We start from the raw sequence: 24005 nt of genomic DNA, 5'->3' as shown, positions 1-24005 counted from the left end.
CTTAAAAATGGTACCAAACACAATAATATAAATCATTGGAAAATGTCCTGAAAATGAGCCAATACCAAGATATGCACCAGTGCCTAAAAGGCATTTTTTCAATGGGGGAGGGTAACTTCAACAGCTGATAACACTAATTTAGCTGTGACTCAGGAAGGGTTATCATACCAAAATGTTAACTACAGACATGTATCTCTTCAAAAATGATGAGTAACCTTTGCCACCTTGGGTGGTACCGACATCTCGTCTGGCCCATGGACAAATATATGCAATTAGCGACACACTCCCTACGAATGAGCTTCACCTCAGTCACTTGGAAGGGAGCGTGCTTCTGAGACTGACAATTTCAGCCAAAAGAGGTCAGGCAAACAGTGCTTTTCTGCCTAATGTCGTTAACTCTTCTTTCAACTTCTTTCCTCTTTTTGTATTTGAAGTATATTTACCAACATAATAAAAAATCTTCTACACTGTGTAGCTGGTGTCTGTCCACGTCCCGTCTTCTCCTACTGATGAATCCTAACAGCAACAAATAGAGAGATGGCGTTCTTTAAAATGCAGTGGCTACCGAAGGACTTCATATTTTCTCATCTGATGACAATAAAATGTTAAATAATAATAATCTTAAGAGATTGTTTTTATCTTGACATTGTGGGCAGGAAATTAAATACATTTGTGAAATGTATTAGAACCGTATAGTCATCACAGAAGTATGTAGTTTACATTTATTTCCATTCTTACAGCAGCTTAGAAATGGCCTAGAATAAAGTTAGACAGCATTTTGGCTTTTCTCTGTATGAAAATTGAGAGATTGGACCAAGAAGTCCTTAACATTTTGAATTATTATGGGGGAACAGTGAGTCTGACTCATGCTCTATACTGGACCATTGTTAGATTTGTCAAATATTGGCTAAAGTCCACCTGACAACATTAAATATGTGTATGAAATACTGACACCATTTTAATCTCTCTCACTCGCTCCTATCCTGTCAATGCTGACCAGGCACTTTGCTATCCTTTGCTGCAGGTCACAGCTCACAATCCCTATTATTAATGCTATAAATAGCCAATAAGCTACCAATGGTTCATTTTACTCCCACAGGACTGCCACAACTTAAGTGGTGGATAAAGTATTGGTAGTTTAGGCTAGTATGGTGGTGAAGGTCCCCAAAGTACATTGAAATCATGATTATGGAAGTGAAAAATGATGGAAGGCTTAATTTAAAATACTAGCTTCATCATACTTTTGATTGATCTCCGCGACTCATGAACCTCCCGAGAAGCTCAATTCAATACGTGGCAAAGACAAAGTAACACTTGTCGTGCACGGCTCTAAATGAAATGAACTCAGTAGCCCCCAACCCCCCCCCCCCCCCCGCCCGTGCTGAGAGCGCGCGCGTCGCGTGCTGCAGCAGAGACGGTGGGTGGATTCTAGAGTGGAGGTGCATTTTTGTAAATGTCCCTGTTGCTGTTGGCGATATGTGAGCGCGTTCGTTATAAAATACAGATAACACACCTGTACTGCCTGGCCGAAACATAATAGGCTCTTCGCGCGTGCACACGTGTCAGCACTGGCCGCGAGACTGCGGTAAAACCGATTGTCAGTCGCGAGCTCCTCCTGTGACGGAAACTTTAATTCATCTGAATGAGTTTACAGATTTGCGCGTGCCGTGTGACGGAGTGTGTAACCGACACGGAGATTAATCTCACGAGAGCTCGCCTAAACTACATCCATCTATCCATCCATCCATCTATCCTCCACCCGGGAATGAAGTTCGTGAGCAGAGAAGCGGACGAACAGCGCAGCTCTCCTCCATTTAGCCATCACTGTTCCCGTTACGGTTTGATGTAGCGGTCTGGTCTCTCTGGAAAGCAAGGACAAACCTCGCTCTCGTGTCGGTTTTCACAGTGTTATGCTCGGCTGTGAAATTAGCAGTCGACCAGTACAGAAAACCGGCTTTCCCTCTTTCACATGGGCGAAGACGAGGAGCGGTTGTGCGCCCAGACTCGCCACGGAGGAAACGAAACAAACGGAGATAGCGGAGCGTCTCTGGACCCGGACAGAGAGAGGAAATATGCGGAACTGTTCAAGCAGCTGGACCTGAATAAAGATGGCAGGGTTGACATCAATGAACTGAAGATCGGACTGGCAGCTCGTGGTCTAAACCAGGGAGAAGCGGAGGAGGTGAGGTGTTATTAGCCTGCTCCAAGCAGTGAGGCAGGCTGATGTTCGGACAGGTGCACCCACACTTCAGCTCCAACACCCAGGCTAAACCTCGAGCTAACTCTGTCTCATTCCCATCTGCTTTATTTATAATGATGGAAGGAGACATGCAGTGATGAAGTGATACTGGACTAGCCTATAGCAAATTGTATACAGAGAAAGCTAGCAGAGGATATAGCCACAACATGTTTACATCTTAAAGGGGCATTATGTAGTTCAATTAAAACTCGGAATTTTAATTTTACAATATTAATGAGATAACAATACAAAATCAGAAATATGTATTATTTCCATAACTGAATAAACAAGCTGTTCTCAGAGAAAAATAAGGTCCCAGAACACTGTTTGAAGCTAGAAATGTGGCAGGTCAACCTGATAGCCTACAAATCGTCTATTGACCTTATTCCCACTTCCTACAGACATGGCAGCCCGTCTGAGATTTTTATCTGAAGCGTTACGTTGTACTTCACGTTTCACTTCATGAATGCGGCGGAAACAGTTGTAACAGAAGAGAAAACAACAACAGACTCATTGTGAAAGAAGCATCTGTAAAACGGTGGATAAATTCTTTTGAGTGTCACAACCCCTCTATCACTATTCACTATCATAATTTGAGCCATTTGGTCCAATAACATTTGGAAAGTCTAGAAGAGCCACACAATTAAATTATTTTATCCCATTCAGGCTAGCTGGGCGCTAAACCGGAATTTAGCCGCTCTGTCGGGGATTTAGGTATTTTCATAGGCGGGAAGTCGAGCTTTTTTGGCTTCAAAACACCACTGAGCAGCTTTCACAAGAATAAACGGGGCTCCGCCTCCAACAGTAACAAAACGTCCTTGAATAGACCACATCCCAAATTCCTTCCATATTTAAGCACCACCACTGGATATTGATAACGCGTCATCACTTTGCACGGCGAAATTTACCGTGTTCAGCCGGGTCTTACGTTTAGATCAAAGCCGAGCCAAGGTGATAAAAACCTGTGTCTACTGCAGAGTCAGTTGACCCGGGTATAAATGCAGAGTTTACACATTCCCACTGCACACAAAAGCCTGATCTTAGCAGGTTTAAGTGGGATTTTGACCAGTGGAAAAGGGGTATTAGTTTGTTTAGGCATAAAAAAAAAAATCAGTCAATGAAGAGCTTTCTCTTCTGATTAAAATTTCTTCCCCAAAACTACAGAGTGCTCCTTTAATCAGCTCACTTCAATCCAACCTGGTTAAGCAGCTGAGCATAGCACTGTGTATGACTTTCCTTTGACATGTTCATTACTCATATATCTCCAGTGACAAATGTTTATATTTTTGTGTTAATGCAGTTGGCCTATCAGTAGGATTACACTTTAAATCAATACCTGGGCCCATAGTGACAAACAATCTGAGAATTCTCTAAGGGACCTCCTAACTTAGCCTCAAAACTTCTAGCAAGGAGTCTGAGCTTAAGAGTGAATCAGGAAACTTCTTAGAGCAACTCAGAGTGGAAGGGACTGAAACTTTTATCTTAGTGAGGAGGTGGGGTTGACCCCGTTGCTTGTTGTGAGACATTCTTTTAAAAGCTGTGATTGGTTGATCCAAAAAGATACATAAATGCACTCTTGGTGATAATGGGCAAAGAATGGATAGTAAAATCGACTGGCTTAATAATAGAATTTAGTCTTGATTAAGACATGGTGTAATAATGAATGAATATCTCTGTTGAATAACTTGTAGGACATACTCTACTTGTGTAGACTCCTGTTGACATGTTGATAATTTTTTGCCTACGTGTATTCACTATGCAGGTTATTTTAGGAGGAGAAGGGTAAAACCATATTAAAGGGAGCGCACCATTGAGGAGGGTTATAAAACATGCGGAGACCACACATAATCTCTAACTGTTGTGTCAGACATCCCTGTTGTAATTTGACATTTTTTCAAATATATATTTATTCTTTGCCAAATATTTCAGTGTTATGATCACTTTAATTTCTGCTGTTATATAATTTCCTTGGGTCAGAGATGTGGGCACATCTCTTATATGACCAACCACAATCATTATCCCTGTACAATCTAAACTGTAGTGTTTCATTAACTCACTGTCATTCAGTGTTTGGAGAATACTGGCTCTTAAATAATAAAGCTCTTAAAAGTCCTTCTCTCTTCTCAGAGCAGATTCTTACCTTAAGAGCTCCTTTACAGACCAATATGCTTTGTGAATGACTTTTTTCTTTACTATGATCTAGTCTAAATTATTAAGAGAAAAATTCATCATAACAGTTTTCTTAGAATTTCATCACTAGGAATAACTGTTAGTACTAGGATGCTTTATGAATACAGCCCCTTGTGTTTATCTTCTGGTTGATTATCTTTTTTACTGTCAGCACATACATGCCTCAAGGTAAATTTACCTGCAACTAACTTTTAAAAGCTTAAGGCTGCAGCCTGACCCTTACATCATACTTCTGATCTAAAGTCTGACCCTCGGATCTAAACCATTACGATTGTGTTAAAGTTTTTTATTTTCAAAAAAGAAAAAAATCATGATATAAAACCCTATGCTTTGATCTCTGCCAAGTAATGAAAGTGTTTGCTGCCTGGAGGGCCCAACGACAACTCTGCCATGTTTTTAATAAAATAGTTCTTAATAATAGAGCAATCCACTATGTTGTCAAATGCCTAGCAACAATGTTTTCACAAATTTAACCACCTGAATGCTAAAGCATATTGGCAACTCCACTCCCAACCTGAAAAACAGCTAGTGATTTGTGTCTATCATTTGTGGAATCGGTCTGTTTGTAGTGTTCACACCTCCAATTTTCACATAGATCACAGACAAGAAATTAACAACGCAGATATATCTCAGTTTATGTTGGAATCATAACATCAGACAGAAACAATAACTGTCTTTATGATATCATAAAATGAGTTGTGATGATTACAAAATGATGTAATAACAACACTGAGAGGTAATCTGTAAATTTGATTGACTCATTTTTTTTTCATGCTAATGCTAAAATAAATGATTGCTAAATCTTTATGCAATTATATTATTAGTGATGTATATTGACTAGTTAATTAAAAGCTTGATATCGGGAAATGTATATAGTGGGCTATTTTTCGGTATCGGTGGAATTAAAGCTAACAAGTAAAGCTGATATTATGAAGCCAAATTGCTTTCATAGACTTAATAAGCATTGCGTTTACAAACTGCAGTGGAGTTGCATGGCTGAAAGAAATTTAATTCAATGTAGCAGTAACTCGTGAATTTAGTCCACTGACTTTGTGATGAAAGCATGAATGATTGGAGCTGTTGTTTTATCAACATGTTTTCATCATTTATATTTTAAAACCAAACAGTTTAGTCAAGAGTCTCTGGATGGACAGAAATCAGTCCGTTGGAAAGTAATTTTGGGATAGCAATAACTACCTTCTTATCATAAAGAATGCTCCTGTGTTTCTAGGCTGAAGAACAAAGGAAGCACAGAAGCCAGAAGCTTCTCCTTTATCATTTTGGGAATTCAAATAGATCCTATCTTAACTAGAGCCTTCTGAGCCAGTTCACTCACTTAGTAACCTCCCTAGTAACATTAAGAGACTTTTCCAATACACTGCTCACTAAAACACTGCTCAATAAAGTATGAGAGCACTGAGGGCAGTGTGAGGTTACACTCTCATTCTCTCCATTACAACCAAGACAGCCACTCTACTAGTGTCAACACCACAGGACATTTGTACAGTAACAACAAAATAAAACAATATAGTGTTAAGCTTGTAAACCATTATTTTCAAAACAATTTCTCAGACTGTTGAAGCAGTTTATCTGCACGCAGTTGCTGAGATGTTGTCCCAGTGCATGCATGGAATCCCATTTCTAGAAGGAAAACCAAAAAAAGGATCTTAAAGCAACTAGTGCTGTAAAAAGTATTGAAATATTGATACACAGATACTGAATATTTGAAATTGTTTCAATACTAATTTTCTGCAGTATCAATACTCCAGTACTAGCTGTTTTTTTTCCTTTCCTCTCAGGCAGCAAGTTGACACATGCACGGCTGTAGTGCCCACATAGCCCCACCTCCACCAGAAGTTAATTAACTTAGATGCTGTTGTGCTTAACACACAGTGCACAAGCCTTGTTATATTTATCTTTTCAGTACCACTGGCAATTTTTCCCAGTGGTACTGACTATGCTATTGAATATCGACATTTTTCAAGATATTGTATCACAGTTAGAAATTCCAGTAGGCCTATCATGACAAATACTAAAAGCAACATTATGTAACTTCTTAACCTTAAAGTAACAGCTTCAAAGCCATTTAAAGTTTTCAACTTGTACTAGCATGCATTACACCATGTAATGTACTAAGTTACTTTTTTTAAATCATGAGGCATGAGGAGTAATGATTGGTTAGGGTTAGGGTAAGGATATCTGGGTAAGCCAAACAGAGGCAGAGGAGGTATGGGTAGTAGTATGGATCTAATAAGAGAAATCTGGATACAGTCGGAGGTAGAGCCTCGTTCGTTCCTGTGAAAGCTGTTTTGTGGTGCATGAAGCCAAAGAACTTCAACTTCCTGGGTAAACATTGTACCTGGATCTTCAGCAGAGCTTCCACATTGTTGGGCCCAAAGAGCAGTCACACAAGAGACTTCCACCAGCTGAGCGGTTAACTTCCAGTTTAGCCCTTCACAAACTTGAATGGGAATAAACAATTTGATGGTGTAGCTCTTCTAGACGTAACAAAATGAATAGATCAAATTCTGATAGTGAAACACCATTCCTTTCTTAGGGGCTGTAATGCTCAAAAAAATCATCAATTGTTTTAGAGCCACTTATTTTACAATTCAAGCTTATTGGAAAAAGTCCTTCTGGGCCCCTGTGAATCATGTGAACTTAATTACACGGTGTGGCCACTATGTGAAATTGTCTCAAAGCCTGGCACTATTCCTGGGGTCTTGATCTGTTGTCACATTAACTTGCTTACCTGTTTATAGAGGCAAAGAACTTTACTTTTAAATGCTATTGCTTTGATCGTATATATTTATTAACAGATAAAATGCACCCTTAACATTGTACATGCAGCAGTATTTTATACCATCAGTATGTAGTACAGACTATTTTTTATGCCTCTGAATAGTATTAGTACAATAAAACAGTGCAGCTGAGTCTCTTGGGTGAGACTGTCATTAATCAACCTCTAGCAGGTCAATCACTCATTTGTGTGGCCTGGTTATAACACCATATAAAGACAACCTGTCCCAGTTTGTAGAGGAATCCAACCCTTCGGCGGATGAATATTTTAACAGCCTGTCTGCAAAACAAAACTGCTACACTGCTGACCTTGGCTGACAACTGATTGGTCAGTCCTGCTCTCACTTTCTATTTCTTTCTACTATTTTATTTGCGTCTAGAGCAAACAGTCATTTGAATGGTTATGAAGATGGCTGCATGACTCCTTTTACCACAAACTCTTTTATACATCATCCAGGCCATCACGTGTACAACCAAGACTCATAGATCTTTTCTACTGCAGAAACTTCACAACTTCTAAACCGGGCGACTTACCATCACCAAAACTTGAAAGCCTTTGGTGACGTTCTATTTGCATTTCCACTGTGCTTTACAAACCAAAATGGTTCACAGATACATCATTTAAAAAGGTGACAACTATGTCATCTTTACATCCTGTCACTATTTTTCTGGGTTTGGCACAACAAGATAGCATCCCTAATCTAAATCCCACCTATAAAGTTGATTGGTTGTTTGTTGAACTGTGGAAACATCTGCTAATAACGACAAGACCAAGGCCCATCTTTATCAAACTGCTTAAAGTGAAAGATAGAACTCAAAATCCTTCACTTTTACTTACTCACAAACTTAAGAAATAAAGCTATTCTTCTTGCTAATGCAGAATTAAAGTTAGCTCCCAGGAGATTTGAAGTTGGTTACAAGTACATTATAAATGACCTCCTCTGATTAAATGGTCAGAGGGCAATGTGGCAACATGATGATAGGCAAGTCAGCTCAGGCATAAAAACGGGTGGTCAAAATTTGTGTTTTTAACTCGTAGCTTGTAGAATTTTTTTTTATGTGTGCACAAAACTGTTTCAGCACGAACTATTTCTACAGTTGCAAATCTGTATTACACATTCATTGTTTGTTTTTATTATTTTTTTTACAAATTTACACATTCAGATACGTGTATGCAATTTTTTCGCTTGCACACAAAAGGTGATGTAAAACTGTAGGCAGTGAATATTTGTGAACGTCATTTCACAAGATCAAAATATGAATGACTCTCACTTGCTTCTACACCAACCAGGCTATATATTCAACAAATCTTCCAAAATGATTCATATACTGTAGACATTTACACTGATATGAACACTTTGAACATAGATGCAAGCAGGCATTTTTGCCTTTCACAGGAAAGGATACATACAAGTCTTTAGAGAGATACCAGCAGGGTTTGCAGATGCACACAAAATCTGAAACTGTTGATGAATGTCATTAGGGCTAATTATACATGAACCCCTTGAAAAAAATCAGGGTCAGCCAGACTTAATTCACTTCATTGAAGTGTCCTTATTTCCAAAGTCTAAAAAGCTAAATCATTCTCTCAAGTTTAGAACAAAAACATACTCTGGCATAGAGTAATTGGCTTAAAGCACCTCTCTGACTTTTGAGGGCTCTTATCAGAATCAGAATCAGTATTCCTTTATTGTCCCACAACGGGGAAATTTGTTTGCTACAGCAGCCAAAGGACAGAATATAAAAAAAAAAAACAATAGCCAAAAATTAACAATATAATTAAAAAGGTAAGACATAGAATAGACTTGTATATACATATGAACATGATATTGTAAAAATTAATAGCAGTGGATTGTTATTTACAATACAAATAATAATTATAGCTGCTGCGCAGCGATGGGTCGGGTCCGGGCTATTTTTGGCAAATTTAGGCAATTCTGAGCAACAAACAGGAGAATAGGAAGACAAGACAGTTGACAACAATGTTCATTTTGGACCACTTGAGGCTTGAACCCAAAACATCTGGAAGCAAAGACTGTCATCTATCACTCTGAGCTAATTGGCGAGTGGCAATACAACAGTGGCTTCACAAATTGAGTTAGCCATTCACTGTTGTGCAGGCAGATTTGAAACCACTGTAACAAATTCAGTTATCAAGACAAAAATCTGAACATACACATATTGCAGCATGGAGATGTTGGTAATTTTAAAAATGATTGATTTGCTCCATAAGTGAATAACTGATGTTTAGCTATGTCATTATTGCATTGACTCCAACTGTTCACATGAAAGAAAAATTTAAAATGCTGTGAAAAATTCAGTTTTTGAGGCTCAATTTTTGATAAATCAAAGGAGGAGAGAGGAAATAGGTTTAAGAAGTTTTACAGTTTTGGAAAAAAAACAGTGATGTACTTCATAATTTTTAATAGGTTTAAATGTACAAAAGTTTCTTCAATATTGAGGCTACAGTTTGATGAAAGTTCTGAAGCTGTAGCAAGTATGGTTGATTTGTTATGAATTTTCAAAGTTTTGAACTCTAGACGCTTGCTGTAGCACCACCATCAGGACTATTGGCTTGGGTGTACAGCTGAGGTAATCTGGCATGAGACTGGACCTTTGTGCAAAATTTGGTTAGCTTGCGTCCATGGTCCAGTCCAAGCTATTGTTTTTATTCAGAGGCTTGCTGTGATGCCACCATCAGGACAATTGTCTTGTGACAACATGACTTGTGTTTCATGTTGAGGACATCTGACATTTTGATCTGTCATCATCATCATCATCATCATCCTTGCTGGGTCTTGAACCCACAACCCCTGATAACAAGCACCACCTCCTAACTCACTGAGCTAATTGGCTGGAAGTGAGACCTGCTGTGTAGCTTCATTTGTCGACTCAGGGAGTCACTGTCCGGGCAGCTGTTGTCAAGGCAGATTTCAAAAATGGTCAAAATGTCAGAAATTCTGTTACCTGAACAAAAATCTGATAATACATAAATTGCATCTTGACAGCATGGAAATGTTGGTGATTTGTTTTTAACTTAAAGTGTTTTGCTTCATAAGAGAAAATCTGATGTTTAAAAATGCCACTCTTACATTGACTCCAGTTGTTCCCATGAGAAGAATTCAGCAGAATTCAAAATGTTCTCAAAAATTCAGTTTTTGAGATAAAATTCTGATATTTGCCAAACTCCATCAGCCATGACTCCAAAATATTCTCAATTTTTTTCAGGAAGATTGAAAATGTATTTAGCAAGAATTTGATAGTATATGTTTACAGTACTGTTTACAGTCAAACATTTTGATGCACTGTAGGCTTAATTTTTGATAAATGAAAAATCTGAGAAACAAGTTTTGTGGAGGATGGTCTGAAGATGCTCTCTAGCAAGTTTGGTGGCAATTGAGCAAAAATTGTGGGAGGAGATAGGTTTTATAAGTTTACAGGTTTTGAAAAAAATTGAGTGATGGACTTCATAATTTGTAATGAGTTTAAGTGGACTAAAGTTTCAGCAGTATTGGGACTACAGTTTGGTGAAAGCTTCAAAACTGTAGCATGTACTGTTGATTTTGTAGGTATTTTTAATAAGTTTTTTTTTAAAGTTTTTTAATTTAAAACGCTTATTGTGCCACCCCCCATTGTAGATGGCTGTGGGGTGATTGGTGGGAGAAGTCTGCGGTGTACAGGGTGAACAGGAAAGGGGCCAGGACTGTTCCCTGTGGGGCCCCTGTACTGCAGACAACTGTGTCCGACACACAGTCCTGAATCCTAACATACTTTTGCGGGTTGGTGAGGTAATCAAGAATCCAGTACGTGAGGTGTTGGTCCACCCCTGCAAGCTCCAGCTTGTCCCCAAAAGTGCAGGCTGTATGGTGTTAAAAGCACTGGAGAAATCAAAGAACATGATCCTCACAGTGCTTCCAGGCTTCTCCAGGTGGGACAGTGATCTGTCCAGGAGGAAGATGATGGCATCGCTCACCCCGATGCCAGGTTGATATGCAAACTGGAGTGGGTCCATAAAAGGACCCACCACAAGGCGGAGATGGATGAGGACCAGCCGCTCCAGGGTCTTCATCAGGTGTGAAGTGAGAGCAACTGGTCTGTAGCTGTTGAAGTCCTTAGGGTGAGGGATCTTTGGTACTGGTACCACGCAGGATGTTTTCCACAGCAGTGGCAGTCTGGTCAAACCTATTGAAGAATAGGTTCAGGTCGTTCACCCACGTCTGATCCTCCACAGCCTGGGACTCTGGTTTCCTCAGCCCTGAGATGGTTTTAAGGCTTTTCCAGACTCCACTGACATTTCTCTGCTGCAGCTGGTCCTCCATCTTCCTCCTGTAGCTGTTCTTCCCCTCTCTGATCTTCTTCCTCAGCTCCTTCTGCACAACCTTCAGCTCCTCCTTGTCTCCTGACCTAAAGGCCCTCTTTTTCTCCTTAAGGAGAGCCTTTATGTCAGGATTAATCCAGGGTTTGCTGTTTGAAAAACACCGTACAGTCCTGGTGGGTACGGTGTTATCAACACAGAAATTTATGTAGTCCGTTATGCAGCCTGTTAAACTGTCGATGTCCTCCCCATGAGAAACACACAGTTCTTCCCACACAGTTGAGTCAGAAAAGTCCCTCAGAGTCTCTTCAGACTCCTCAGTCTTAACTGTGCGGGTTTCCACTGGTTGCCTGTTAACAAAACCTTATGTTGAAAAGTGCCCAGTTGCTGATGTGTTCCCAGCAAACTGAATTCCTCTAGTAAAATAAAACTTGATGTTTTAATACATCAGAGGACTGGGAGGCTCAAGAGGCAATTTAAAATATTTCTATAATATTGAGGCAAATGTGACAATTTGCCAAATATAGAATTATTGAGCAGTCTCAAGAAAGGAGATACCTGGGGACTGGCAGCCCCTGTAGCTGACAGGAGGCTGCCAGGAGTAAGGGGGTGGCTAGCAGGCACCTGACGATCCATACAAGTGGGATTCACCAACATGTCCTGAAACCAGTACATCATCTCCAGGCCATTAACTGCTGTGTCCATATTTATGGCTAGATTATTCTATTATGGTGGGGTTTTTTGTTGGGACCCAAATGCAGAGAATGGAGACAGGAAGTTAGTGAGTAAGGATTTATTTGTACAACCTAGTTCTCCTTGAGGGAAACGTAGAGGAGAGGACCGGGCTGCAGGAAGGAAGGCAGGCAGGCAAGCAGGCAGAAAGGCAGGCAGGTAGGCAAGCAAGCAGGGTTGGCTGGAGCCGGCATGGAGGAACTCAGGAGAGCAGGCAAGCAGGAAGCCGAGCAGAACAGCACTGGAGGTCTAATGCCACACTAGATCTGAAAGTACAGTAATTACACATTTTTAAAAAAAAATGCAGTAGCCTAATTTTCAACAAACCAAAACTGTGCATAGGTCCTGGGTTAACATATTGTCATCATTTTAATACCAGAATCAGCAGCAGCCAGTTTCAACTGCAAGTGCTGAAGGAGAGCCAAGTGTTCTTATTTGTTATTTAACATCTTGTGGTACAAGCTAGTTTTAATTTTTAACAAATTATGCTTTCAAAAGTGGTGGGGAACATGCCCCCAACGTCCCCAGTGTAAATGACACCCAAGTGTTTACTGATGTCATGTTACATTCTTTAAATAGTTGTTGTTGCTGTAGGCCAAAAGCATGAAATAAAGGTTTTTAGTTTTAATTCGAATGTTACTACACTGGTATCTGTACTTATACTTTAGTGAAGGTGTAGAAAAGTACACAGTACATGAGAATGTTTTTCCACCCTTCTGTGCACAGGAACTAGTATTCTTTGTCTCTCTTTCTCTCTGTGTCCTAGAGATTTTGTTTGCAGCCAGGTAAGATGTGGTTTACTTCTTGACTTTCACAGGGAGCACAGTGCTTTACATCCTGTCCTCTGCTCTCCTCACTTGTGTATGTGTCGCACTCTCTATTGACCACTGTCACTTCCATCCCATCTACATTACCGACATACCCTCATCTGCACACCCTTACATCTACCCTCTCTACCCACTCATCCCATCCTAACCAGTCTGTAGCCCCTGCTAAATCACTGATAGTCTGCCTCCATCCCCACAGATAGTCCTCGAGAGTGACATCAACCATGATGGTTTGCTGGACTTCCAGGAGTTCTCCCAGTACCTGTGGGCTCATGAGAAAAGGCTGTGGGTCATGTTCCACAGTGTGGACCGCAACAATGATGGTGTGGGCACACCAAACAACCACAGTGGTGCACATATTCAGATACATTAAATATCACCTTTATATTAACATTAAATATGTCCTTTATAGTGACATTATATATCACCTTTATATTAACATTAAATATGTCCTTTATAGTGACATTAAATATCTCCTTTATATTAACATTAAATATCACCTGTATATTAACATTAAATATGTCCTTTATAGTGACATTAGATATCACCTTTATATTAACATTAAATATCACCTTTACATTAACATTAAATATCACCTTTATATTAACATTAAATATGTCCTTTATGGTGACATTAGATATCACCTTTATATTAACATTAAATATGTCCTTTATAGTGACATTAGATATCACCTTTATATTAATATTATATATCACCTTTACATTAACATAAAATATGTCCTTTATAGTGACATTAGATAACACCTTTATATTAACATTAAATATCACCTTTATATTAACATTAGATATCACCTTCATATTTAAATATCACCTTTATATTAACATTAAATATCACCTTTGCTAACATGTTTTGTTCTTTCTTGTAGGTCGAATTGATGTGGGAGAGATCCAGCACTTACTGCAGAAGCTTGGCGTGGAGGTCACCATGGAGCAGGCCTCTAGAATACTGCAGAGGTACAGTGTATATGTGTGTGTGTGTGTGTGCGCGCGCGTGTGTATGTGTGTTTGATAGACAGAGAGAGAGAGAGAGAGAGAGAAGAAAGATGCACAAAAAATGAGAAAGAACATTTGTGTTTCAGGTGTCCAGCAGTTCCCTCCTAATGGCAGGAATTTCACTTTAACACTATTGAAGAGACGGGTCCTCTCTTCATATTTCTGACATTTTTAAAGATAAAGTTCAGCCAGAAATGATAATTCTGGAGTTACCTGACAAATTAAGTACATATGTCATTGAAAATGTGCTCTGATATATGTTCTTCACAGAAAATGAGCCAATGAGTCTGAGTTTTAAAAAAGAATTAATCGTATCATTTTTCTTTTGAAAAAAAATGAAAACGGGTCCCACAGACCCAAACACCATACAAGGGTTAAATTGTGATGCCAGAAGCCATTATGTGTTCTTTTCTGGTGTAACTCTCACTCCCAGTATGGACAGAGATGGAACCATGACCGTTGACTGGACTGAATGGCGTGATCACTTCCTGTTCAACCCTTTCCACAACATGGAGGAGATTGTCCACTACTGGAAACACTCCCATGTGAGTCTCCAGCGTCCAGTGACAGTAATGTTGCAGCCATTAATGATAGTGACAGCAGTAACATCCTGACAGTGATAGGTGTCTTTAGATTTCTGAGAACATGAGCAGGACACATGTAGTGTAACAATGCAAAACAGGAAAGGAAAGATGAGACTTAACAGACAAGAAGTGTTAAACAACCCATGATGATATCTAGTTGTGTTCATAATAACATTAATTGTGAACAGTTTGGAGTCTTAAGTGATGTGGCATATAGGGTCGGTGGTGGTGCAGAAAATTAAGCAGATCTGTCCATGATAGTATATTTGTTCTAAGGATCTTGCATCATTTTCACAAAAGGATGCTTGAAGGTAACCCTAACTGAAAGATCCTTCGATTTGTAATGTCATTACAGATGTTTGACATTGGGGAACATCTGACGGTGCCAGATGAGTTCTCAGAGCGGGAGCGACGGTCAGGTCTGGTGTGGAGGCAGCTGGTTGCTGGAGCGATGGCAGGGGCTGTGTCCCGGACAGGAACTGCTCCTCTGGACCGCTTGAAAGTCTTCCTGCAGGTGGGTCATTTGACTGCCACTCCTGCTGATGCATTATTATGGATCCCACAGGTTTATTTGCAAGTCCCACCCCTATACTCAGCCTCTGATTGGTTGACTTTGGTGGCTGCATTCTCTACTGTTACCTCAAACTGTTAACAGATATTGTCCCCATTGTGGTTGTCTGTTTTTCTTGCGGTTCTGATACAGTGATTTATGACCCTAGTTTTCCCAGTAAACACACTGACCTCTTCAGACTTTCCTTTTTAGGGTAACTCATCAAGGAATGTCTCTGGGCTAGGCAGAGCGAGCAGGTTAGGTGACCACAGGGTATGCTGCCGCCACGCTGCCCTGTAGCTGGTCCAGTAACTAGCCACTGCAGCTGCGACAGCTGAAGAGGGCAATTCATTGCACCAGCTAAGCCAATGGGTGTTTGTCTTACAAACTATCTGCAAGAAAAACACACTGAACCTGCCTCCCTCCCTCTGGTTGTCCAATGGTATGCCAGGGCACCAACAGGTGTGTTGACGCAAGAAAACAGCTAAAAATAGGAACTCAGCCCTGGGCATGGGTCCCATCTATGTCCCTCCTTATTCAGTGGAGTGCAAGGACCATGAAATTCTTTGTCAGAATTTTTAATTTTCTTTCGAAGAATACGCCTATCTGTTAAACTTAACTGCTTTTTCTCATTTTCTTCCAGGACCACAAAAACAATAGACGCAAGTCAATCAGAGGCGGAGTGGGGTGGGTCTTACAAAAAAACCAGTGAACTCCGTTATTACACCCCACTGATACCCAAAGTTTTAAGATCCCCACTTTTCTCCTCCCATCCGTTGAATAATTGGACATACTGGTCAAAGGTGAGCTCACCTTTGCTCACGCGGTGAAACGCCGGAGGAGATAGCAAACTGACTCCGCTCTGGATCCGCCCCGGAGGTTCTCACGGTCCGGAACAGATCCACAAAGTGGATCCGGATCGGAGTCGACTTGCACAACGGGAGGGACCCGGAACAGATAAGGATCACGGATCCAGACCGGCTCTGGCCCAGACCCTACCTGTATCCACTCACAAAGTAGCTCATCTGGCCCAGATCTGATTTGGATCTGCATATGAAGCAGCTTAACTGGCCCGGACCTGACTTGGAGCCATGCATTAAGTAGCTTACCCGACCCGGATCCAATTTGGATCTGTTAATTACATGGTTTATCCGACCCGGATCTGATTTGAAATAAGTGGTTTATTTGTTCTAGACCCATTCCAGATCCCTTGTTCAAAATGGCTCACTAGCAAAAAAACTAGCAACAGAAATAACCAATATCACAGAATAGACAACATCTTTTACTGTGAAGCTGTTTAAGTTGGGTTTTATTTTATATAACATAATACAACTCTTCTACAGTTGTAAGAGAGCCATCAGTTATCAGTGAGGCTCATGTCATATAAAACTACACAACAGTCACCTGGGGAACTTTCCCTTACTCAAGAGAGGTCATTACAAAATGCAAATACATTGAACTTGTATTACTGGAAAAATGAAATGCGACCCTAAATAGAATCAATAACTGTTTTATTTCTTTGGCATTATAACTTTAAATACACTGTTTATATAATTCATTACAACAATAAGAATGGCACGTTAGAAGGCATTTAACCTGAAAAACCTGTTTTAGGATATTCAGAACAACCAGAACAACCAACTGCATTTCCCATTGATTCCCTTCCAATTTATCCTCTTCCCAACATCACCATGGAACATGCGGGCAAGGATGTTCCATGTGACATGTTTAGTGTCGTGACCCCCGATGGTGGCCAGGGAGCGAATCTAAAATGAAACAGAAACAGAAAATCAATGTCAATATCTTATAATTTACAGAATGTTAATTTCAAAATTACAGAGTTTTAAGATTTAAACAACCCATCATATACAAATACAAAAATATAAAAATACTCGGGACTAGGAGTATGAGACAGGACATATCTTGATGCCCAATATATGTAGTCAATCATAGTGTTCTTTTATTCGTAATCTGTTATAAAACTAAGACTACAAGAATGTTTTCCTCTGAGCCAAAATTTGCAGACGTCTCGGAAAACCTATACATTAGGACCTACTGTGTAGGTTATCTGAGACTTCAGCAAACAACTGAGTAGTTCATGAAAAGCATGATTTAAAGCATTGGAATAGTCTGTGCATGTTATACCACTTTTCCACCAAAATTAGCAGGTCAACACAGGTTTTTTAAAAGCATGTCAATCCGCTAAAAATCGCCTATTGACCCCATTCACACTTCCCACAGGCAATGCAGCCCATTATGTTGTACATTATGTTTCACATCATGAATGCACTAGAAACACTTGTAACAGAGAAAACTACAATAGACCCACTGTGAAAGAAGCATCTATAAAATGGTGGATAAATTCTTTTGAGCATCCCAACCCCTGTGAAATGACTCATCAGAATTTGAGCCATTTGGTCCAATAAGATTTGTAAAGTCTGGAAGAGCTGCACGATTAAATTATTTTATCCTCATTCAAGTTAGTCGGGCACTAAACTGCAAGTTTCATAGCCGGAAGTCAAGCTTTTTTGGCTTCAAAACAACACTGAGCAGCTTTCATAGGAATGGACAGGGCTCCACTTCCAACACTGTGTCCAGTAATAAAACATCCTTGGATAGACGCATCCCAAATTCCTCCCTTATTTATGTGCCACCACAGAATGTTGATAATGCATTATCACTTTGCCCAGTGAAATTTAGCATCTTCACCCGGGTCTTACATTTACATCAATGCCGAGCGGAGGTGATAAAAACTGCAGAGTCAATTGACCTGGCTGTAAATACTGAGTGTACACATTCCCATTGTACACAAAAGCCCAATCTTAGCGGGTTTAAGTGGGATTTTTGACCAGTAAAAAAGGTGTATTAATATTACAGTGGTTTTGTGTTTCAATGAATCACTACAGAATTCATAACTACTGTCCAACAACCTCTGTTTCCAGTGTGCTAGACATTCAGTGTTTAGTGTATATCACAGCATAGATGGTGACTGTTTTGGGTGAAATACTCTCATAATTCATTCTCGTCACTCATTAGAAGACTTCACATTACACAAAGCCTTTTGTCCCATTGTCCATATCAAAATAATGATTTGTAGATCTTTTAGTGGTCAGGAGAAATACAAATTTTAAATTAAAACAAAATTTCAGGACATTTGAAGCCGAGCAGAAACTCAGATTGTAATTTAATTGCAAAATTGTGATGAGATGATAACAACACAAAAAAACTTACCACATTCTGTTTCTGTTGAGAATTGGCAGGATCTTTTAGCCAGTCCTCAAAAACCTCCACTTCCTCCATGAATGCCAAAGGAAACTGTACAGGGTCAGGTGTTTCCATTTCTTGGCTAGCTGGGTTCAGCTTGCTTGTCAGCAATTAACTGCTCTTGCTTTTTTTTTTTATATACTCCAGGAAGCTCATGATGTGGACTTCTGCAGCTGTTAAAAAAAACACAATATCAATAAATGAAATATATTAGGAAGAGAGAGAGAGTCGGATATCAGGAGTAGGTAAAAACAGCGTGTCAATTTTGAATATTTTCACGTTACTCTGATTTGAGAATTTATTTTGACCAAACCAGAGGTGATTGTGGAAAGACAAACCAAGACTGTTTTGGTGAATTTTATTTATATCCAGTTTGAATAAAGTGTGTTTTACGATGAGTTAACAAGGCGATTAAGCTTGTCTTAGTTCAGTAAAGGAGAGACACTTTTATTCCGATGGTGCATGGTGTATTTTTCTTTTTAGTAAGGAAAATAGGTGCAAAAATATTTTGTTTCTTGGCATTTTGTTAGTTTATTTCGTTAATTTATTACACGAACAGTGTAATAAGTTATACAAGCTGGTAAGCACGCTGACCTCAGTAGAACAAAGAACACAGACATCTTTGACATAATGTCGATCTGTTGTTTCTTCACATTCATAACATTAGCTCCGTTTTTTAAATGTTTTGTTTTGTAGTAGACTGCCGTGTTTCCGAGAAATGTGTCTTTTTAGATTCCAAAACAACTCTTTACCGACTGCAACAACGTCGCCACATTCTTTTTCTTGTTCCACATTATCCCCATCTGTTACTTTTACAGGAATAGTACACTTGTATGACTTCTCAGTTTCTGTTCTGAACTCCATAGTTTTGAAAGGAAATGGTGTGGGTGTGCGCGCAGGTGCAAAGATGCATTCTGGGCGGGGCATGAGCGACCCGAGCGAAATTGGAGCGAGAGATAAGGCTCCGCTCCACCTTTTAAAAAAATAGCCGGTCCTCGCTCAACACAAAATCCTTCCGCTCCCCGCTCCACTCCGCTCATATGCTCTGATGTATGTATATACTTACATCGGCTTTAGCTTTCTCTTGGTCTTATTTCATCATCTTCCTCTTCAGACTGTAGATCTGATGTGTTGCATGTCAGAGATTTCGTCATCAGGTGTCAAGCCTCTAAGTAACGATCTAAAAATTAAATATGTGTCGAACTTCACTTGAGTTTCAAATTACGAAGAAAAAAGATACAGAATTATAATTCTGGTGAATTATAACAAAACACAATGCATTTTCATATCTATTTACAGAAGCCACTTCTTATATTATTTGTTTAAAAATTAGCATACCACATGATTTAATAACTCTGACGTCATATGTTTTCCAGTCAGGTCCAGGCTCCTCTGCATTTTTCACTGCCCTTTCCACTCTTTCGTCACTTCTGTAATTCGGCCACTTGACGACACCATCACTGCTCCAGTTTTGTGGCACCACTGCCAACGTTTTGTTGATCACAAATTCGATCAAGAGGAACATACATAATTGAGATGGACGGTCAGCGCAGCACGTGAATCACAGAAAATATAACTTTCTGTTGCAAGTTCTGATTAGTCAAACACATTCTTTTGCTAATATTTTTTATTATTAATTATTTTAACGTTTCTTAACGTATGAATTCTTTGCTACCATATTTACATTCTGAAAAGGTTGTAGATCTCGCTGGGAACTTGAATCTACTTGACAGCCAATGTTTTGTACTTAATTTGGGTTTGAAAACCTATACTATACTACTTACATGTAATGACTAAACAGCAATGATAGGTTTGGTGTACAGCTGCAAGGATTAATTGATTAGTTGTCAATTATTCAATTAATCGCCAACTGACCCGGTATGTCTGATGTTTGTGAAATTTTGTAATAATTAGGAAGAGAGTTAGAGTTGAATGGGTAAGTGAAGAACAAAGATTTCTGTGAGAATTCTTTGTATACTACATACACTCCATCACTGCACTCTACAATGTTATGTATGCAACAAATATCATTTCCAATGACAAAAACATTATCCCTGGTTGAAACTTTGACAGTCCACTTGTCACAGGTTATTTCACCATACTGTGCTTTCACTGACAGTCCACCTACAATTGGCCCAACAAAGTGCTGTTTTTTAAAAGAGGTAACATTTAATGGAGCAACAGTGAACCTCTTCTCTGACAGCTGACGGATAATTTGGGCAAGAGGAAAGTCTGGTTTTCTGACTAGCTTTTTGAGCTTGGCCAGGTGACTTTCATAGGGAAATGCAGGAATTGAGTCAAGGCAACCATGTCGTTGAACTTCATCTGCCAGATGGACCAAACCATGTACATTATAAACAATTTGATCTTTGCCATATATTTCACCAAAATGATGAACAAAAGATCTAAGTAAGGTGTGAGCATACCGTGTGTGGCAGGATAGTCCAGGCCTTACTAAAATAGCAATACCAGAGGAGAACAGCATGAAATTGCTGTACATATTTCTGTCCAGAAAGATACCTAGCATTTCAGGTCCTGTATATAACAGAAACTGTCTGAATACAGTGGCCTTCCACCGATCTAATTCCCTGAGTGATCTGGGCTTTCGGGAAAATTCCAGAGGAACAAAGGAACGCATGTCTCACAATTTTGCCGACATTCTTTCTGCTATGTTTGCAGGTACTTGAAAATTTAGAGGACCCCTGAGCCAGATGTGTAGCAATCATCTAACAACACCTAAACAAACCAAATGCATATTGTCCAGAGGGAACTGTGAAACCATGCCAACATTGCTGCCATTAAATGGATGTGGCCCCTGATGACTCTCATCAACCTTGTTTTCGAATGATTCGTCTGTCCTTAGGGCATAGTCTGTATATGGATATGTCATGCGTCTGTTAATGTATTTTCCAGGCTGTGCACATTTGTCACAACCATGGTAGCCATTGTGGTTCTTTGTGTTTTTAACAAAGGACCTGGCTGGTGTGTCACAAATGACTGTGTCCAGTTTGAGCTTCAAATTCCTACCCTCAAAATCAAAGCCTTTCTCAAGCTGTTGTAACTCTAACAAAATCTTCAAGGAACTCTTTTGCTGAGCTAGGTTTCTATGGTCCACAGAACAAACCTATCACTACTGACTCTTTCATGTGAACACTCAGTAGAAGACCTAGGATAGGCCACAGTTGCAGACTAGAACTCTTAAACAGAGGAAGTCCATCAATGTTTAGAATAGAATAGAATAGAATAGAATTACTTTATTGATCGCAGACTGGGAAATTATTTTGTCACAGCAGTAATGGTAAAGAAAAGAAAAAACAAAAGAAAAACACTCTGTACATAACATAGATATAAGCAAGATATATACAATGTATATACACAGTGCAAACTACTGTAAACAATAATATCTATACAACTATACAAGAGATAAACAATTCCTATGTGCAATAACAGAACCAACAAATACTTATGAGTGTGCAATAACAGAGTAAAAATGTACATAATGAGTGTGCAATAATAGAACCACGGGTAATATAAATAGATAAATAGACTTGAAAGAACCTAAAATGTGCGGATGTAAACATGTTATATACATAGTAAAAACAGTAGAGATCAGAGATCTCTCTGTCAGGCAGAGGTGAGAGAGTTGTTGTGTGAAGTGATGGCTTGTGGCAGGAAAGATTTCCTGTATCTGTTATTACGACAGCGAACCTGAAGCAGCCTTTTGGAGAAGGTGCTCCGCTGTCTGACCAGTGTGAGGTGGAGAGGGTGGAGAGGATTATCCATGATGGATAACAGTTTTTTCAGTGTCCTCCTCTCAACCACAGCCTCAAGAGTGTCCTGTTTGCAGCCAATCACAGAGCTAGCCTTTTTAATGAGTTTGTTGAGTTTATTGGTGTCGCTGGCTCTGATGCTGCTTCCCCAACAAACCACAGCAAAGAAAAGTACACTGGCGACCATAGACTGATAAAAGATCTCCAACAACTTGCTGCACACATTGAAGGATCTCAGCTTCCTCAGGAATTAAAGTCTGCTCATCCCCTTCTTGAAAACAGCTTCAGTGTTAGATCTCCAGTCCAGTCTGTGGTTGGTGGTAACACCCAGGTACTTATAATCCTCCACCGCCTCCACATCCTGTCCCAGAATGCGCAGAGGTTGGGAAGCCGTCCTCCTCTTCTTCCTAAAGTCAATCACCGTCTCTCTGGTCTTGCTGATGTTCAGCCGCAGGTGATTCTGTCCAGTCCACTCCACAAAGTTGTCCACCAGTGCCCTGTACTCCCCCTCCTGTCCCTCACTTATACACCCAACAACAGCCGAGTCGTCAGAAAACTTCTGCAGGTGACACGACCCGGTGTTGTACTGAAAGTCAGTGGTGTATAAGGTGAACAGGAAAGGAGACAGCAGAGTCCCCTGTGGAGCTCCTGTGTCACTAACCACCACATCAGACAGAACACTGCCCATACGGACAAACTGTGGCCTGCCTGTCAGGTAGTCAGTAATCCAGGAGACAATGGAAGTGTCGACACCCATCTCCCACAGCTTCTCACCCAGTAGCAGTCGCTGAATGGTGTTAAAAGCACTGGAGAAATCAAAGAATGTGATTCTCACAGTGCTGCCACCACCATCCAGGTGCAAATGGGCTCGTTGCAGCAGGTAGATGACAGCATCATCAACTCCCAAGTGGGGCTGGTAAGCAAATTGCAGAGGGTCTAGCAGGGCTCTCATCTGCGGCCTCAGATGGGCCAAGACCAGTCTCTCCAGCACCTTCATCACGTAAGATGTGAGGGCAACTGGTCGGTAGTCATTGAGGCCTGATGGTGTCGACTTCTTTGGCACAGGAACCAGGCAGGACGTCTTCCAAAGCACCGGTATTCTCTCCTGACCCAGGCTCAGGTTGTAGAGGTGTTGTAGGACAGGAGACAGCTGGCTGGCACATGTCTTCAGGATCCTGGGGCTGATACCATCAGGGCCTGCAGCCTTCCACTGGTGTAGTCTCTCCAGCTGTCTCCTAACCTGTCCTGTAGTCACAGTCATGCGGGGGAGGGTGCTGGTGTCGGAGTCTTCAGTGGAGTAGGAGGAGGAGGAGAGGTGCTGCACAGGAGAGCTCACAGCAGGGGAGTGAGGGGGGAGGGGAGGAAGCATTCGGGGCAGTGGGGGTGTGTGGGGGTCTGGAGGTGTCGGGGAGATGACAGAAGGCTGTGAACTGAACCTATTGAAGAAACTGTTCAGCCTGATGACTGTCTGCCGCTCACCTTACACCCAGTGATCTGCTTCATTCCAGTCCACACATCCCTCACATTGTTCTGCTGGAGTTTGGGCTCCAGCTTCCTCCTGTAGGTGTCTTTACACGCCCTCAGCATATCCCTGAGTTCATGCTGCACTCTCCTCAGTTCTTCTCTGTCTCCAGACCTGAACGCCCTCTTCTTCTTAATCAGAAGGACTTTCAGGTCATTGGTAATCCAAGGCTTGTTGTTAAGGAAGCAGCGTACAGTCCG

General features: G+C 40.4%; 1 protein-coding gene across 1 annotated transcript in view; it reads left to right on the top strand.

The window, feature by feature from the left end:
* The first annotated feature begins 1450 nt into the window (after window positions 1-1450).
* Window positions 1451-24005, top strand: part of LOC311267818 (mitochondrial adenyl nucleotide antiporter SLC25A23-like) — a 39961-nt gene continuing 17406 nt past the window's right edge. The window contains exons 1-5 of the mRNA XM_084371055.1: window positions 1451-2182; window positions 13302-13425; window positions 13989-14076; window positions 14549-14660; window positions 15055-15213. Coding sequence (XP_084227181.1) covers window positions 1970-2182; window positions 13302-13425; window positions 13989-14076; window positions 14549-14660; window positions 15055-15213 — 696 coding nt within the window. The 5' untranslated portion in view covers window positions 1451-1969. The remainder of the gene's footprint in view (window positions 2183-13301; window positions 13426-13988; window positions 14077-14548; window positions 14661-15054; window positions 15214-24005) is intronic.

This window comes from Pagrus pagrus (assembly GCF_965226575.1).
Source record: "Pagrus pagrus genome assembly, chromosome: 13".
NCBI classification, from domain to species: Eukaryota; Metazoa; Chordata; class Actinopteri; order Spariformes; family Sparidae; genus Pagrus; species Pagrus pagrus.
This window is presented reverse-complemented; position numbering and strand designations above follow the sequence as displayed.